General features: G+C 40.5%; 1 protein-coding gene across 1 annotated transcript; it reads left to right on the forward strand.

The window, feature by feature from the left end:
* The first annotated feature begins 19 nt into the window (after positions 1 to 19).
* Positions 20 to 14,565, forward strand: etnk1 (ethanolamine kinase 1). The gene is made up of 8 exons (XM_068716919.1): positions 20 to 321; positions 1,628 to 1,887; positions 2,906 to 3,046; positions 5,374 to 5,516; positions 9,983 to 10,066; positions 10,144 to 10,304; positions 11,542 to 11,615; positions 11,864 to 14,565. The coding sequence occupies exons 1-8, from the start codon at positions 175 to 177 to the stop codon at positions 11,934 to 11,936; spliced, it is 1,083 nt and encodes a 360-aa protein (XP_068573020.1). The 5' UTR covers positions 20 to 174; the 3' UTR covers positions 11,937 to 14,565.
* Positions 14,566 to 19,199: the final 4,634 nt, after the last annotated feature.

Below are 19,199 nucleotides of genomic sequence, written 5' to 3' on the forward strand. Positions count from 1 at the left end.
TCTGGTGGGTGGGATTTTTTGAGAGGCGTTGCCGCACGACGACTACGTACTAACGCTCCTCCAGGATTATATATGTGCCGCTCGTCACGTATTTTCATACATTGCGCATTTAGGCCCTGCGAACACCACACGAATCGTCAGAGTTTAAGATATCCCAAGAAATAAAAACTTAGCATGGCCAACTACATTCACGTACCCGACGAGGCTCCCGCTGTGCCTAAAATAGACGTGACAGTTGACGAAAGCGACTACAGATCCGGTGCACTGAAGCTGATCAAGGAGCTGAGACCGAATTGGAAGCCATCCGAGGTCAAACTGAAGGTGCTTTTTATTTCATTTTTTGTTTTAAATCTGTATTCTGCTTGGTATGACATTCCCCCTTTGCTTGTATATAGCGTTATCTGTCTTTAAAGTAGAAGTCGTTTACAATTGCGAAAACCGGTGTAAGCTAGCAGCGTGGTCTCACGACAAAACCAAGTTAGCTAAAACCACCGTTCATTTATTCCAGGAGCAAATGACACACGAAACCAGCTAATCTAATGACACCCCAAGCAGCTATTACAATGACACGCAGAGCAGCCCGAATGCTAGTCCTATTTCACTATAAAATAGCTGTTGCCATCCACAGACGGTTGGTAACGGTTAGACAATGTCTTCGCTGTATTGCAGCTACTAAGGTACTGCGGTGATATATCCGCTAATGGGTTGCCTTTGCAAATAGCATCTGCGTCACTTCAGATCCAACATGGGGAGTTTCTCCCTGCTTCCACGCGCAGCTTGTAAAATCGTACCTGCACGTCTTGACTGGCTACGCATTTCTTATATGGCACGAATTAGATTTTTTTTTTTGGCGCCTGGAGGTGGTTCCACAGATAGAGAGGTGTGCCTCGCAGTCACGATTGTCATCATGCTGCGCCCTACTTACAGAGTTTCTGGACATTTACGAGGCTGATACGCTACTCTGTACTGAGAGTACATCGTCTGTTCTCGTTAACTCCAGGAAGAGACGCAGAAGACAAATTAGAGCATGACTACGCACTACTTTTTATGACTAAATGTAATCTAAGTGTCAGAAGAGTAACGGAACAGTACATGCCGTTAATCTAGAGAAAATTGCTGATACATGAGCTCAACATTGAATCCTGTTGGTAGTCACCCAGAAAGCTAGTTATTTTTGTTTGCCAGTAACCGACTCTGGGGGTGTGGCTCCTCTTTGGTAAACACAGTGAGGGTTGGAGCTGGTCACATGCTCCGCCACACTTGCCTATATTCATAAATGAGAGAGCAAAGTGGCAACTCAGCAAATGCCTGCCATAGCTTCCTCATGCCAAATCAAATTCCTGACCTGTTTTTCTCAGTCTACGCCTAATGGAGTGAACAATTAGGGCTGGTATGTTGACATCCCCACCCCCCCAAAAAAAAGTTCCCAGCTCCACAGCAGATACAGTTCAGCTTAAATCAACCCAGACGGGCCTTAATCTTTCAATGCGACATTCATTCCTCTTCTCTCTGGGCCCCACTGTCGTCTAACTGTAGGCGTCAAGCTAGATTTCTGAAGTTCAGGATAAATTGTGACTCCTTGCCTGATTCACCTGTTCTCCACCCTTTCCTCTTTTCGTCCATGCAGTTTTTCACAGACGGGATCACCAATAAGCTGCTGGGCTGCTACGTGGGTGCACTCGCACAGGATGTGGTCCTGGTCCGTATTTATGGCAACAAAACAGAATTGTTGGTTGACCGGGAAAATGAAGTGAAAAGTTTCCGAGTACTGCATGCAAACCGCTGTGCCCCACACCTATACTGCACTTTCAACAATGGCCTTTGCTATGAATTTCTGCAAGGAACGGCCCTGGAGCCTGAGGACATTCGCAGCCAACCTGTGTTCAGGTAAAACTACATTTCTTTGTTTTGCAACAGTAAGAGTCTTATCACCTGTTCCTGCCACCCCAAGGCTAACTGTGCAGGCTTGACAGACAGACACACGCACTCATAAATACTGACACAACCACATAAACAGGATCCTATACAATTCTTCAGATACACCCTATGGAACTAGCACTTTAGCAACTCATAGAATTCAGAAAATTCAACGAAAATCAGTCATACCCAGTGCCTTAAAGGTTTCTGCACCTGAAATGTAACCTCAGCTGAGGAGAATCTTTCATGAACTGCAACTTGGTGGAAATGACGGGTGTACACTGATATTATATTACCGTATTTTCCGCTCTATAAGGCGCACTTAAAAGCCTTTAATTTTCTCAAAAAACGACAGTGCGCCTTGTAATCCGGAGCGCCTTATATATGGATCAATTGGTTAATTGGTTGATCCATACTGGTTGTACACGGCGCTCTGTCAAAATGTTTCAGTACGACTGGTAAACTACAAAGCCGCACCGCTTGCAGCATTACGGCTACCTTAGTCAGGGGCGTCGCCGAAGTAATAGCGGTAAACACCGGTACTGTGCTTACTACTACTCTATTCTATGCGCCTTATAATCCGGTGCGCCCTATATATAAAAACAGTTCTAAAATAGGCCATTCATTGAAGGTGCGCCTTATAATCCGGTGCGCCTTATAGTGCGGAAAATACGGTAAGTTTAAAACTAAACAATAAAATGTTCATCTCTTTCATCGTTTTACCAAAGGTCATTTAACCTGCTCAAGTTGCTCTTGTATCTGGGTTGAAAATGTTGAGCTTGAACATTTAAAAATAATGGAAAGACTGGAAATGCTAAAATGCATTTGATAGAAATAACACAACCTGAATCTGAATCTTACTTTTTTTTTTTTTTTTTTTTTTTATAAAAACAACTTCCATCATTTTTTTTCCATTCACAACTAAATTGCTAACCTACTTACTTCTCTAATTCAAACCCTCTCGTTTTCTGTCTTTTCTACCTTGCAGTCTCATTGCCAGGCAGCTGGCCAAGTATCATGCCATCCATGCCCACAATGGCTGGGTGCCCCAGTCTGACATGTGGCTGAAGATGGGCAAGTACTTTGCTCTCATCCCCAAGTGCTTCAAGGACCCAGAGCGAAACGCCAGGTGAGGCCAATGTAGAAGAAGGCTCTGAAACCTGCCGGATCCTTAGACTCCTGATTACCCGTCAGACTTTTACTTTTTTGGGGTAAATGGCAGATTTTTTAACGAACAATACTTTACCTAATGATAGTGACTCAATCAAATATGTATAGATGCTCGGAAAATCAATATCTCGCCATCAACTTTAATTTATTAAGGTATCACAGATGCTCAGGGTCAGGTCGCAAAACATCTCTATAAAACAAATGTTTTGTGTAACAAAAAATACATTAAATCAAAATCAAACCTGTCAAATTGCATTGATATTCACAGGATCTTTGGGTTTCTCTCCAAAAGGGGCGTGGCCTCGACGTTTAGCTATGTGCCGGTCTGATGTCTAGGACAATTGTACACAATTGTGTGTATTTTAAAAATCCTAATTACGGAGATAAAAACAAAGCAAGAACAAACCTTTGAAAAGCAGTATACTCATTAAACGTATACATTATTATAAAGTAATTTGAAGGAGGATATTAGGTTATTGTCATATTTTATGACCAACCCTGCATTTAAATGGTCATGAAGTACAAAAAAATAAGCCCTTCTAATAAATAGATTTGATGAATGGCATAAATATGTGATTTTTTTAGATCTTTTAAGACCTTTTTTTTAAAGAAGGCTGAATAGTAAAAAAGAGGCTCTAATCACATTGTTTGGAAACATGGCTTTGCCTCGTGTATACATCTGTCCACGTAGAACTATGACTTCATACCTCTCTTATCAGTGAGTCATTATTGATCCAAACAACCACAATGTGCAATGACACAACAATAGTTCCTGCTGTCATATGCACAGTGGATGTCTCACATCTGAGGTTAATCATTTTCTCAAAATGCCAAGAAACTGGAAAGGGCAGCACCCTGAAAACTTGAGAAATGGTGAATTATCATATTCCTGCGCTTGCCGTCTGGCATCACTCATATTTCGTAGCCGGTGTTGTAGAATGACACTAAACAAACCGTGTAATTCTATCTTTATCTAAATATGTATCTACCTAAGTTTCCCTGTATTCCTGGTGTGTCATTACCAACGAAAAAAACAACGCAGGTGCGCCACACCGCAGGCAAATTGAGTAATGACAATTTGGGCATTTTTGCACCGCTGGATCTTGATTGTTTGAACATTGGGTTTGCAATAACAACAGCCTTTCGTTTATGGTGACACCCAAAGTGAATCCAAAACAAACACTGACTTTTCAGGCTGTAAATTTCCTTGGCGGCCAGGCCACCAACACACGAGCACTGCCAGAGAAATTCTGAGACTTATGAAAGACCGCGACACCCGCAGCATCTTTGAGGTTTAGCTATGTTGAAGGCCAAAGCAATTCAATGGCTGGAGTGCTTTGCACGTGGCTCACGACCACAAGAAGTTAAGTTTGCTCTTTCGATTACGTGTTGCACAATGTTTGTTTGTTGTCAGCTCGTCATTTCCTGATCATGTTTGGTGCAACTAAATGTTCGCACTGCATAGTCTGGCAAATAAAGAAATGAACCAAACCAAGCAACCAGAGAAGAGCAACTTGCTTCTTTGCATAAAATAAAGACATTTTTTAGAAAATGAAAATGCACAAATAGTATTACTGCTGTGTGCAAGTAGCATTGCGTATAAGCATCATGTGTCAATAATGGTGTCACGACTGTGTGAAGAATTGCAACTTTATTATTTTAATCCTATAAACTTAAATTTGACACTTTGGCTTAGTTGCTAAAATTTGTTCTGATTTGACATCTTAACTACCATTGATGCATTTAATTGTAATTCAACTTTAATTCAGCAACTGTAATAATAAAACCTAATTTAATGTAGGAAATGCAGTTGTAAACAAGCTGTAGTGAGGAGTTGAGTCACAACATCTTTTATTCTAGTTGGGAGGATGTCAGTTTTTATTCTGTTATTGGAGCTTATTATTTTCAGAAATGTTCCCCGTTTGCTCAAGTTAAGTTTTTGTGAGACACAGCTGTTGTCATGCAAAATGTGTTAAATATTACATAAAATGGAGTGTCCATACACAGATCAGGTGGTCTTTTAGTGGATTCATTTATGTTAAGATGGCAATTAATCTCTTTTCCCTCCACTTCTTCCTCATAAATGATATCGCAAAGTCTGTCTGTAAAATGAATTTCCCTTTCTTCCCTTGGCATGCTTCTTATTTTCTGTTCCTCTTTTTGTCCTCACCTCTATTTCCAAGTCTACTTTCAGGTTCCCCTATTATTGACTCTAGCTCCATCTATTAATACTAACAATGCACCGACGTCTTTCAATATACTGAACAACATACTCTGCCCCTCCAGGTTGACTATGGAGGTACCAAGCCCTCTCTGCCTCCGAAAGGAGCTGGTGTGGCTCCAGCAGAGCCTGTCTGTGCTGGGCTCCCCAGTTGTTCTCTGCCACAACGACCTTCTCTGCAAAAACATAATTTATAATGAGGAGGCAGGTGAGTATTAACTGCACAAGTGTAGTCATAGACGTTACTGTGTGACTGAATTGTGTTGTAGTGTGAACTGCATTGGTCTCTGCGCTCAGGTAGGATGGCATTAACTGCACTTCCTCAACCCTAGTCACATGCTTCACTCATTGCCGGTGTTTGCATTGGGCTGCAGGCAAAGAGTTAGAACGGTCAGAGAAGACAAACCTCTGTCCTTTGGGCGCTCGGCTCTGAGACAGAATCCTCCATTTGAAAGAGGAGAAACACGACGCAAATTAAAAGTTGCGTGTTGATTGGAGGGTGGGGCAGAAAAATGTGACTCTGCTTCCAATAAATTTGGAATCCCCCCCCCCCCCCCCCCCCCCCTTTTTTTTTTTTTTTTTTTTTTTTTTTTTTTTTTTTTTTTTTTTTTTTTTTTTTTTTATAATATATAAAGGTAACACCATTTCTAATATGGATTTCAGTCTTTTATCCAAACTTTTGTCTGATCTATCGTTCTAATTCTGTGCTGAAAACGTAGAACGTAAACCACTGTTATCAGCGTGAACAAACAATGCCATTACATCATACCACATACCAAGTCTTAGTTCTATTGACAGCACATGTTTTTGGTGCTCTAGCAATGCTATTTTGATGGTATGAAGGTCAAGCAACCTGTCCTCAGCTTGCTTTTGCACTGAGCGACTGATTATTCTGGTCAATGAGACTGTACGAGTCAGTGAAACTGTTCTTATCATTGTCTTTGTAGCAGAGGAATTTTGGGTTAAACTGGTCAGGACAAATGAGAGAGGGTGGGAAAGAAGAGAGGGGTTTTTTGGGGGGGGGGGGGGGGGGGGGGTTTACATTTTTTTAATGTATGCGGGAGGCGGGGTGGGGGTGTTAAAGAGCTGTCAGCCCCCTCGTCGGTTTGCGGCGAGGGGCGGGGCCCTTCTCACAGCTCCTTGTGTCTAGCCTTTCTCCCCTAGGAATGACAGCCGAGGCTGTGGCTGCCCTGCGCCGCCCTGCCCTGGGGAGGCAATGGAGAGAGACAAACCTCACGCACAGTCGGCTTTGAGGGCCCTCGCGTAGTCTGCCCACTGCTCGGGTTAATCGGGATGAGTTCATGGCAGCAGTAGGAGCCCTGTACCTACCTATTACCCTCCATTGCTACTCGCTCACCAGTTTTCCCTCTTGACAGTAGTGAGGCTACTTACGATGCTGGTTATTACACAAATGTTTTTTTTTTGTTTTTTTATGGTTTGCACTTGCTTTGAGTCACTCTGAGCACCAGCCAAATGCCTAAAGAGTAAAGCTACTTTCCGTCACTCCTCCTTACTGCGCAATTTCCATTCCACAGCATCAATAATGATAACTGGGCAAGTATATGTCTGGCGATGTTCTGTATTTTTCTTATTGTCAACAAGTCCCATTGGAAAAAAACAACCAACATTGAATTGACCAGACTAACAAGTATTCCCTGTGTGGCCAAAACCCTATTTATAGCGTATTGTTTCTGGTGATGGAGCTCCATTGTTGTTCAGGAGATTAAAAACACAACAGTGAGCCACACTGTTTGACTGGGTGACATTTTAAACACACACAATGCAGTTTATTTTGAGTCAATAAATTCACTGTTTACTCATGTTTGTTTAATATTTGCAAATAACAGTGCGTAGCTGTTTTTAGTAAACTGCTGAGCCTTGTTTTTAGATGAAAGTGTTCACTTGTGACCCCATTTTTTTTTTTTTTTGTGAATCGTCTTCAGATGGGATGAATGGGCTTCAGGCTGAGAGCCAGAGGCTGGGGGAGTTGGAAAGTACTCAGGGACAGACTAACACATTGTTGGTTTTGGTCTTTTAATGGGATTTGTTGACATAAACATTAATATAGAAATCATCTGCTTTATCCGTTGAAGCTGAAACACGCCTCTGCAAAAATGTGGGGAAACCCCTTTGCACATCGAACAGGGATTCTGGTTAACCGTAGCTCACAGAAGTAGACGTGCACGCCTGCAGAATCTCATTTGAATCTGTGGTTCTGCACATCAAATAAATGCTGACTTATCCAGTTTCACTGGGATTGAACCAAAACCCAGCACGAAACTCCCTTAAAGGGAATATTCGTCATCTTGTATGTGTCCAATCAGTGTTAATGGTAATGCTAATATTAAGTTATAATAGCATGGGTCAATTGCGCAGACATTTGAAAGGCAGTGCACGACATCCATGCATATTTACAGACTTGCAGAATCATGTTTCAGGCTTCAATAAGTAAGGCTGAGGTCATCTTCTGTTTGGAAGTATTATTGATTAATACCAGAAAGGGATTTCACCGATAGGTCTCACTAAACACAACTAGACCACACCTACAGATGACAAGCACAATGGAATGTACACCACAGTAGAGTCCAGGGAATTAAGCAATAATTTAGGCACATCTTACCGTCAAGCAGTCTAAACCGTCGTTTCAAACTCAGTCTACCACCTACAGCCTTTTTATTGACAGAGCAGGCATGAAAAGAGAGTGAACAGCTACCACGCTGCTTTCTGTCACTTCACAGCCGTAGATGCTGACTTGATTGACTGATAAAACCATAAACGGAAGTGGTGGAAGCTCTATTATTTTTTTTTCTTTCAGTTTTACAAAGATACACTCTCAACAAGTGCAGTATTACTTTTCCCTCTTGTCTTTTTGTCTCTCTTTACTGTGTCTCTCAGTCTCCAACGCAGGCTGCTGTAGTTTCCCTGCCCCTCTCACTTTACTCCGCTATTTGCAAAGAACAAGAAATCCACACACATTTTACTGGGTCCCATGATCTGCAACTCAGCAGCCAACAGGAAGGATATCAAAGATTCTGTCATTTGCAGAAGCTGCCGAGGTGTCACGCTATTGGGTTCACAGCGGACCAATGGGAAGGGAGCATTGGAGGGGAGTGTTGTGAGAAGGGGAAGTGAGGTTGCATGCGTGAGGAGGAGGGTGGGGCAAGTAAAGGAAAGGGAGTTTGGCTGCAGGGCCTGATGTTTTTCGACACTGTGCGTGGGAGCGAGAATGGATAAAAAGACAAATATGTCAGTGTGAGAGTGAGCATGTGTGGAAGATGTGTTTGCCCCAACCTTTTCATCTGCTGCACAGGGGGGGCTATAGCCACTGCCTGGAGGTGTTCAGTTGTGTCCCGCTAGGACCTACACGTCGGCTGGTAACCCACCTCAAAGTGACTTTCTCTGTAGTCCAGCACCACCTCAAAAACTAATGTTCCATATGTTAAGCCAAAGAAATTTAGCCAAAACGTTCAATAGTGGACACATTTGATTTAACGTACTCTTCTTTAAAGTAACATTTATTGGTTAATATCTATTTTTCTGTAACAACTGGGCTTGTAAAAGTAAGGGTTTGTATTTTGAGATCAGCCGCCGCCGTTTTGAGATCAGTCCTTCCCTTTTTTTGTTCACCGGCCTACAAATGCAATCAACAACACATTGTTTGATCCTTCCTCTCCTCTCACGGACATTGGATTCAAACGTTCTTCAGCCGTCGACGCCAAGAATTCATTTCCAGCTTTTGAGCTGTTAGTCTAGAATTCGTGACGGTGGATTGACTTTGAGATGTAAAGGAGCCTCATAAACCCCACGAGACTCTGAAATATGTTTGAGATCGCTCTTGAAGATAGCTCCAGTTTACGGACGAGTACAAGTTCTGAGAGAGGGAACCTATCAAACATTGTGTTGCTGTACGTTTGCTTTGGCAGCTCACTGTACTTTTCTACAGACCACTTAAGTGTCTCTTTGTATTTTACTATCTTCCTCCCTCTGCTTTCTCTGCTCGTTTTTCCTTCATCTGCCTCAAACACAACTTTGACTTGGCCATTTCCCCTTTTTATTCTGTGCATGTATCCAAACAAACAATCCTTTGAAAAGCCAGATGCACTTTTTTTTTTTCTCCTAGAGTTTTGTATGCGTTCCATGTGTTGCATCACACATTTTCATCTCTGCTAATGTATCCCGGCTGCCTATTTTGCGGTCTTGTGGGGGAAAAGAAACACTGATAAGTCGGTTAGTAGTACTAATCTGTTTACTAAGATGTCATTGTAGATTGACTGCTCAACCTCCTTTCCTGAAGTTGCTTAACGAAAGCTTTTATTTTCAATATATTTGTTGACTTCCATAAATCTTAACATTGTATATATTCTAATACAGCATGGTAGTGCATGCGTAGAAGTCAAATAGTTTATTTTAAGAAGTTAAGTTTAAATGTGTCTTCTTAATTCCCTTTATTACGTTCCCTGTGCTGAAGTCTCCCTCGGTCTACTTTCCTCAAAATGCAAGCTCTTACTCCTTGCCCCACAATCGGCAAACTAGCCAGCCACACCAGTCAGACAGGAAGAGAGTTACAGTATGAAATGAAAAGCCTTGACATTCTGAGTTATCAAAGGGAAAACACAATCATTTTGTGCCTGCTTCCCATGTCTCTTGTCTAAACAAACCTCGTTCTCTCTGCAGGCAACGTAAAGTTCATTGACTACGAGTACGCTGGGTACAATTACCAAGCCTACGACATTGGGAACCATTTCAATGAGTTTGCCGGTGAGTGAGTGAGTGTGAGTGAGTGAGTGAGTGTGAGTGTGAGTGTGTGTTAAGCCTGTGTTGTTCATGTGTTGCAGGCCTGAATGAGGTGGATTATAGTCACTACCCTCAGCGGGCCTTTCAGCTGCAGTGGCTCCGCTCCTACCTGGAGGCCTATAAGGAGCACAAAGGCCAATGCGATGAAGTAACGGACGCAGAGGTGGAGATTCTTTACGTCCAAGTCAACCGATTTGCCCTGGTGAGCATTTGTTTTGCACACGGCTGTCCTTAGACTCTCATAGGTAGTAGGTAGTCGTCAGAGTGCATTTAGGCCATTTTTGCATGGTTATTTTTGCTTGTCTTGTCATCACCTCAGTTGCAGTCATGGCTTGTGGTCACCCATATATATTCTGTTTGCCTACACACTTAAGGGTAGCTGAAGCTGATAAACTGTTGGTAAAGCAAAGTTGTAAAAAAAAAAAAGACAAAATTTGCATATATACTGTATTTTCTCAGTAGTTAAATAGTTAATCATTAAACTAGTTCTAATTATTAATTAGTCTTGACATAAACTGCATGGTCAAAGAATTGAATTAGACTCTCATAGGCAGATAGTAGGTAGTTGTCAGAGTGCATTTTGGCCTATGTTCCATTTAGCTGCATGGTTATTTTTTGCATGGTTATTTTTGCTTATCTTGTCATCAGTTGTGAGTCTCAGTTACAGTTATTGGCTTGTGGTCGCCCACATGAGTTCTGTTTGCCTACACACTTGTGCTTGATGTGCCTTGAGGATGGCTGAGGCTGATAAACAGTTGGTAAAGTAAAGTTGTACACTGAAAAAAGAAAACTACATTTGCATATATATATATATATATATATATATATATATATATATATATATATATATATATATATATATATATAGTCAGTAGTTAAATAGTTAATCATTAAACTAAGTTCTAATTATTAATTAGTCTTGACATAAACTGCATGGTCAAAGAATTGAAATTGAACTCTTGCACAGTAAGCTTGTTCTGAGTGGATGTTCCGGGCCTGTTGCCAGGACCCAAATTATAGTGTGATGTGGGTTAAACAGAGCACAGATTGATGTGGGCCATAACCTGTGCTACCCTGCTGCTCTGAATGTGAGCGATGGATGTCTGTGATGTGCCCGCTGATGCGACCGTCGTATTGGCAGGCGCTCGTAATGACAACGTGTAACCCCTCTGAGGCTCGGCGCTCTCCCCTGAGCCTCGCTCTGCCTCGTTTAATGTCGAGAGGAAAAGAGGGCAGTGTGGAGGATGGGCAAGGCGAGCAATTGTGTTTCTGTGTCAGCTGTTTGTTGTTGTTGCCATAGGGCTTCTGCTGGCTTTGTACATGCTTGAGTGTGCCGTGTTGGGTAATTAGATTCGACATTTACTTTTAGACTGTGTGACTACATGCTAATCCTCTTTGTCTCTGCCTTTCTCTTTTTTCTTTTTTTTTTCTGCGTGAAGGCATCTCACTTCTTCTGGGGTCTCTGGGCTCTGATTCAGGCCAAGGTCTCCACCATCGACTTTGACTTCTTGGGGTATGTAGCCATCTTGAAATACATAATATACATATACATAATAAAGCACACTTTATCAACAGCTATTTCACTTTGCTCTGCCAAGCAGATTTCAGTTAGTTAAGTCATGTGTTTAAGAACAACATGTGAAGCACTGACATTATCATTTGTGCCAGAACAGTCAGATATTTTTGCACTGCTTCCCGCGTAGCTAAAATGTCAAGTACATTTTTATCTTATCGCTGACGCTGCCCTCCTCTGTGTCTCAGATATGCAGTCCTGCGCTTCAACCAGTACTTCAAGATGAAACTGGAGGTGGCTGCGCTGAACTTACCCGAATAATAGCCCCTGCCCCCTCATCTTCTCTTCTTTTTGCTCTTCCTCCCTTCCACTCTTCTCTGAGGCTCACATGATGAATGCAGAGCGCCCTGTAGGGGTCTTGCGTAGGGAAGAGCCAGACTCGGAGTCTGTCCTGCTCCGTGCCTACAGGTCCCCTCTACATCAATCTATACAGATTAAACGGACCACAAGCTTATCCTTCCTCTGCCGTCACACCTTTGTTAACCGGTAGCCCAGGTCATTTGTAATGTGGGCGAGTGTGAGGCAGAAACTCGAGACCTGCTATAGTGGGAATCCCACATGGCTGAATTTAGTTTTTGCCGTTTCAATTATCCTAATATCAATTAGATATTAACATGATATCAGCGTATTGTGTTTGACAGTTGCTTTTCTTGTAGCTCAACTCGCTATGAATAAGATGAAGGAGGAATGTCATCTTACTCGTAACCAACACATAGTAACCGCCTAGAGGACTGAAAGGTGGCCTAAACACTAATCCGATTGCCTGGAGAAACCTTCATATGCGCTTTCATGGGGAAAAAAAACCCTTGAGGGCCCAGCCCCAGCTAACAACCAAATTTCTGACGATATGAGAGCAATACAGAGCCGGCTTTGAAAGGAGAATACCAGTGCTGTCCCTTAATCCTATGTGAGATGAGCCAAATTACAACAACAACAACAACAACAACAACAAAAAGAAAACTTGTGACTCTTGTTTTCACCCTTATTTTCCTCAGCATACTGTGCATTGGTGGTGCACCAGAAAAGCTGTCATAGTTCCTGTGTAGTTTGGTGAGGGCGTCATTATCTTTGACTTTCTGGACTGAAAGTAGAAACATCCAGTTTGAGGAGAGCATCTTGTGTTTACGTCCAACTTCGCCCTCAAGTTAAATAGTCGACTGTACATCAGTGAGCAGTCTTTTGACTCAAGGGGGATTTTCACTGTAATGTTTCATTTTTGTTTTTTCTTCCGTCTTAGTCTAAACTGGGGACAAGCCTGCATCGCACTGTAATTTGAACATTCCTTGTTCATAACGCCAGATAAGAAATTTGGTTGTAGTTCACCTGGTAAGTTAGCTTTGTCGGGGACTTTATTCACTGTGACATCGACTGTAAGACATGCTGTTGTAAAAGAGACCAAACCGTTTAATTGTCTGCTGCGTGTCAGGGAACGTTTGGTGATCTTTAATGTTACAAAACAGTTAAGTCCTAATAAAGTAAAGACGTTTTTATACACTCGTAGACCAGTTTTCACTTGCGTGTGTGTGATTTTGGCCTCGCTGGCTGTCGGATTGCTGAGCCACTGTTGGCGTTCGTCATATTAGGCGCACAAAGTTTTGGCGAAAAAGAAAGTGGAGTAGATTTGGTTACGCACATCTGTGTTTAGTTAAAAACAATGTAATGAATGTCAGCTATTGGTGGGACCTGGGAAGCAAGAGCACCATCTGTTGGAGAAAAAAAATAATGGTAGCTGTTCTTCATGTTAAGTGTTAGTGTTTTTTTTAAATGCGCTTTAGGAGTCCCTTTTAAAAACTTCATCTCTTAGGTTACTTAAAAAGGCCTACACCAAAGTGCTGACATTTGTTTTGTGCTTGTACATAACGCACACTGTATCATTTTCCATGTAGCACAAATAGAGCTAGAGTTACAGTTGTATAGACTTTTTATACTTTATATGATGAAGGCTGAGGTCTTTGAGAGTGTGTGGATGTTTGCTGATGGAACAGCAGATGACCCCTGGACAAATATAGCATCATTCAAGAAAATAATAAGTTAAAATGTGAAACAAATTTTTCTTATTCACTCCAAAAACGGTCTGCAAATCATGCATGTTTGCCCAGGTGCTCTCTGCTGCAACAGGTTTGCAAAGCTCTGTGAAGAGGCCATTACTGACAAGACTGGATTGTCCGCGTTCTCACGAGTCTGCCAGTGTGCCTGTGAAAGCTCTTGTTTTGTACATGCAGGTTTGAAGTTTGACGGTTAGGCCTATTACTTCACTCCTGTCTTTAATTTAGTTCTGCTTGTCTTTCCTTCTGGTGAATTCAGATGGATGAATTAATGAGTTTAATCGTGTCGGGCCTATGAATTTGAAAATGATGTACATTGGCTTCTCACATAATGTGAGAATCTTCCATAAAAGCGTATTTGACAGTAAAGGGTTTTGATAAGTTTCCGGTTTGACTTATATTTGAGGAGCATGTTAAAGGTCTGTGAAAGATTGTTTTCTGTTGGGCGTCTGATTCATACCCTACCATGTCAGACTGCATTTACATATATGCATACATTTGACTGCCACATAATCAAAATTTTCAAAATGTTACAAAAATGTACTGCTGAAATATTTCCTATGTGCTCTATTTCCTGATAGGGACATCCACTACTATTTAACATTGTATAAAAAAAAATGGACATTCATTTCATTGGACACTTTAGCATATGTTTATATGTACAGTAAGCACATGTAATAATATCTTTGCTTGTTATCAAATGTGAATGAATGTACATAGGAGTTCTTTTATTTTCTAAAAGTTGGATTAAAGTGAAAAGTTGCCAGGGCTAAGAGGTGAAATAAAAAAAATACATTTTCAATACTGTAAAACATGCTTTGAAAAATAAAGTCTATTTACCCGTATCTGTGTCTTCTCTTCATCCTTCATCTACTAAATGAAATAATTCAAATATGGGTAGTTATTTTTTTGGCTGAGGGGCAATTTTACTAACCTGACCCGCCAGACGATTTGTTACACAGAACCATATTAGAAGCCGTCATTGGAAACTGTTTGGGCAAGACATTTAAAAAAAGCAAAGATATATTGGGTAATAGGATGTACCATCTGTAAATCAAACTCTTCCTGAAGCAAGTAGAGAAATTAGAGCAAATGTCTTTTCCATCAAGAAAAGCCTTCAGTGCAATTTTTTTTGCTCTTCTTTCAATGAAGAAATGCTCTCCAGTTCTAATGTGACTGATGCTATTGCGGCATCTACGCTAACCTCTTTGGGAGCATCCATGTGTTGTCTTCCACACAAGCCCTGCCTGTAGCTCCTCACAGGACACCGGTTGGTCTGTGCTCTGGCTTACCCGTCACAAATGCAAGATGTATCTTTTGTGTGATTTCTTAAACAGCGATTCCTGTGTCATCACAAAAATCCAGCAGCCGTTTAAATAAGTTTTACTATTAAAAAATAACAATTAGTAAAATATTTGTATGATTACTGACCAAAGTATCTATCACTTTAATTATTATATGATACGTATATTAATTTTCTTTGTAGAGACACTTGTTATTCAGAGTTGTGGCCATGTCTCCACTTTCCATTCAGCTTCAATTGAGGGAAAACAGCGAACCTCATAGCTTAAGCTGGTACAAAAAAGTCATAGAAAAAACTCATAATATAGTATGTCAAAAAAATTAAAAAGGTATAATATGTTGAAAGAAGGGAAGAAATTATTATACACTATATTGTAATAAGACTTATTACAGGAAGTTGTAAAAAGTCATAGTATAGTATGTCATAAAAAGACAGTATAATAAGTAAAAAAAAGTTCAACAAAAAGTCATGACTTTTATCGACATGCTATACTATGACTTTTTTATCACTATTTTCGATGCTAAATTACATAGAATACTAAACTTTAACATTTTTAAGGCATACCATAATATTACTTTTTTATGGCATACTATACTATGACATTATTTATGACATTATCTTTCATGGCATACCATACCATGACATTTTCATGACATACCATTCTATGATAATTCTATGACATTTGTTTGTCATACTATGCTATGAGAGTGTTTTTGTCTTTATAACATGTTTATCACATTCTACATAATGACATTTTTATGACACACTATACTGTGACTATCTCTCAAGACATTTTCAGGTATACTATACAATAAGACAATTGTATGGCACACTAAACTGTGAATTTTATGAATTTAGCATACTATACAATGAGTTTACTATGACATATTGGCATACTATATGATAAAAATGTTGATGAATTTATTATGACGTGCGCTATTATTCTATAGCGTACTACACTATGACAGTTTTAGGACATATTTTCTATTTTTTATGGCATACTAAATGGCAGACAAAACTATAACATATATTATGTCATTCTATGACATTTTCATTTTGTATGATATACTTTATAATTTACAAATGATATTATTATTTTTAAACTAATACTACTAACGTTACTACAACAACTACTACTACAACTACAACAATTATTACTAATACTACTACAACTTTGACGACAACATCAACTACAACCACTTCAACTGTTACTACTACTAGTACTAGTTGAGTTGATAGTTACCAAATGTTTGTTCCATGTGCTCCAATCCTTGTCTCCTTCAGGTCCAAGTCCCTTTGTTCATTCAGCAGCCTGGACAGAAAACAGAGACATATACAAAACATATAAAGTCTCTCTTACTATAATACCAGACCCTGGTTCACTACTTTTTGCATCAGATTTGTTGCTGAGGGTTGCTGATATGTTAACATTCCACTTAAATATTTCCTTATAGCCTGGTTTGTTTTGTTAGGGATGTTAATAACTACACCTGACAGATTATCTCCCATCCCAGTCTTTTCGTCCAGTCACTTCGTTCTGAACCACTCCACTGCTAAAAATGAGCACTGTCGTTTAAATGGACCTGAAGTGCCACTGCATGGCAATACGTCAAACAATTGTTTGAGATATGGGATCAGTGCAAGCAACAAAATGACAGTTTAAAATATTTGAAGGCATCAGAACGTTGCTATAAAGTTGCTTTGTATCTTGAGAGATCCTGGCATCGACAATCCTCCCATCAGAATCAGCAGGCCTAGGACTGTGAAAGCATACATGTGGAAGATGTACAGTTGAAAATATGTCACAAAGATGACCACAAGATGGCAGCACATCCTACAGAAAGAAATGTGTATATGTACAGGCCACTAAACCTGGAAGAAAGCTCACCCACATAAAAATAATCCCTTTCAACATTTGTGATATCAGTGCTTATTAACATATTTCGATATTTAAAATAAAAGCAGCTCATTAATATATGCCTTGTATTGAACCTCTCTCTTCAAAACAAATAGGAAAATACAGAATTTACTGAGGAAAAAAAAAATCCTCGCATTCAAATAGGCTTGATTTGCTTTGCGACATTGAGCCCTGGGCCAGTTTTCCTTTGTAGAGAACCAAATTTGGTTACACAGCCTGGATGCAAGAAATACGTCTAAATAAAGACAAAATGAAATGAATTCAAACAGTGACTGGTGAGCTCTCGGGAGCTCAAGCCTGATGTCATCGGGACATTATTTGTTGGGCCTATTAACCTGTGAAAACTACTGTAAAATGCAACAGATAGTGTAATGCCTTAGTTTGTGCTGCAAAAGTGCTGTAAGTAAATAAGGAGTGCATAGACGGGCTTTAGTAGTGCACATGTTTACAGTTTGCCATCCCAAGGGTTAAATTAGAAACTCAGTCATGCCTCACCCCCCAAAACCAAACAAGTAATTTCTTACTATTCTCTAGAAGCAAATCAGGCCTGCCTTTCGTCTCCCTAATGTGAGCACTGTCTTATACAGTCCAACAATTACAACAGTGCATTATCCAACTCGCTGACTGTAATTCAATTAACTTCCTCCCCCCGGCTTCATCCACCCGGATAATACACACATTAATTAACAGCAGAATCCAATATCGGCTGTTCTGCGCCTCCACTTATTTTCATTTCCCATAAAAAGGTCATAGCAGCCACTTTCAAGTGAAGACAATTGGTGTAAGTGTGTAGTAATGGATTACACTTGTATATCACCAGAGCTCAGAGTGTGTGTGTGTGTGTGTGTGTGTGTGTGTGTGTGTGTGTGTGTGTGTGTGTGTGTGTGTGTGTGTGTGTGTGTGTGTGAGTGTAACGGGAAGCTGGGAAGTAAACCTGTTGGTAGTCAGCGGCTGAGGCCTGGGAGAAGTGCTGACACAGCTGTGATGCACATCCATCACAGTTGTCATTTCACCAAACTCATAAGGCAAAGTCCCTGTGGAGTGGGATTTTAGCAACAAACATTTCAGGCAGGCAGAACAATCTCATTGGTCTCATTTCTCTGCAGGCAGAACAATCTCTTTGGCTGAGTTAAACCTCAGTGGAGAGTCTGATTTCTTTTCCCAACTTCTCTTTGGGTTTAAAAATATAATTACAGTGAAACCAGTAAACAGTGGCAAGGCACTGTTCCTTGGTTACAAATTTAAAAAAACAAAACAAAGAAACAATGTAAGGGAACCTTACTAAAATGTCTATGCTATGGGTCATGTATAAAATATTTGTCAATATATCATACAGGATTTTCAATTGTCAAATAGCAATATTGGTATTGGCCTCAAAAATCCTGTTTGGGTGAATGCAAATTCATACGTTCAAATATTATAGGTAAATTGGCTAAAGATGACTTGAAATAGGTAGCTTTACCGTAATAATTAAAGCCAAATATTCTAGGGTAAACAATACATTTTTCTCCCGACCTTAAAATTAACGTGGATTTGTGGCCTCCAAAATCCAAACATCAACTAATTATAAAATTGTATTCAAGCCGCTCTGCCTCCAATAATTTGGATTCTTGTTTCAAGTTTTCTATTCATGGAATCGGTGCAGAATATTAGATTTCCCCTGCTTAACGCTTAACTGATAGTTGAGCTTTTCTGGTAAATTGATGGTTATAGAAATGTTTTGTTAGCGTCGGCTCGATATTGCTGTATTGCACTGCAACTACAAAAAAGTTCAAGTTGTGTTAACAGGGCCAAGTCTAGGGGGTGGCCATCGGTGCCCTTGCCACGTGTGACCTGTAATTGGCATTTTATATCAAAACAGGATTTCCTCTCACATGATGTCGGATCAGAAAAATAAGGTCTGTGTCTCATCTTGGCTGTCCCATTAAAAAATTCCCACAAGGCACCACTCACTCACTCATGTATCCTACTAAAATCAAACAGAGGAGCAGAGAGCAAAACTGAACAATTGAGGTGTGTGTGTGTGTGTGTGTGTGTGTGTGTGTGTTGGGGGGGGGGGTCCAGGGCAGTCTTGTTCATCCCCATTCAACGTGGCAACCTAATTACCAGAGGAGAGGGAAACAGTAATTAGCAGCGAGTCTCACCTCGTTAATCACAAAGGGCTCCTTCGCTCTATTTATATCTGATTAATGGCTTGCTTAAGCACAGCCAGATATTTATGTTTCTGTTAATTGTGTGCTGCTTGTATCTTCTCCGCT

This window comes from Cebidichthys violaceus, unplaced genomic scaffold (genome assembly GCF_023349555.1).
Source record: "Cebidichthys violaceus isolate CVI_PGR_0920_01 unplaced genomic scaffold, fCebVio1.0.p SCAF_21, whole genome shotgun sequence".
NCBI classification, from domain to species: domain Eukaryota; kingdom Metazoa; phylum Chordata; class Actinopteri; order Perciformes; family Stichaeidae; genus Cebidichthys; species Cebidichthys violaceus.

Bases quoted from the DNA above. Each gene is read 5' to 3' on its own strand.
- etnk1 (XM_068716919.1), top strand. From the start codon at position 175: ATGGCCAACTACATTCACGTACCCGACGAGGCTCCCGCTGTGCCTAAA. The intron at 1,888-2,905 runs GTAAAACTACAT...TCTACCTTGCAG, and splicing joins CGCAGCCAACCTGTGTTCAG to TCTCATTGCCAGGCAGCTGG. The intron at 10,067-10,143 runs GTGAGTGAGTGA...CATGTGTTGCAG, and splicing joins CCATTTCAATGAGTTTGCCG to GCCTGAATGAGGTGGATTAT.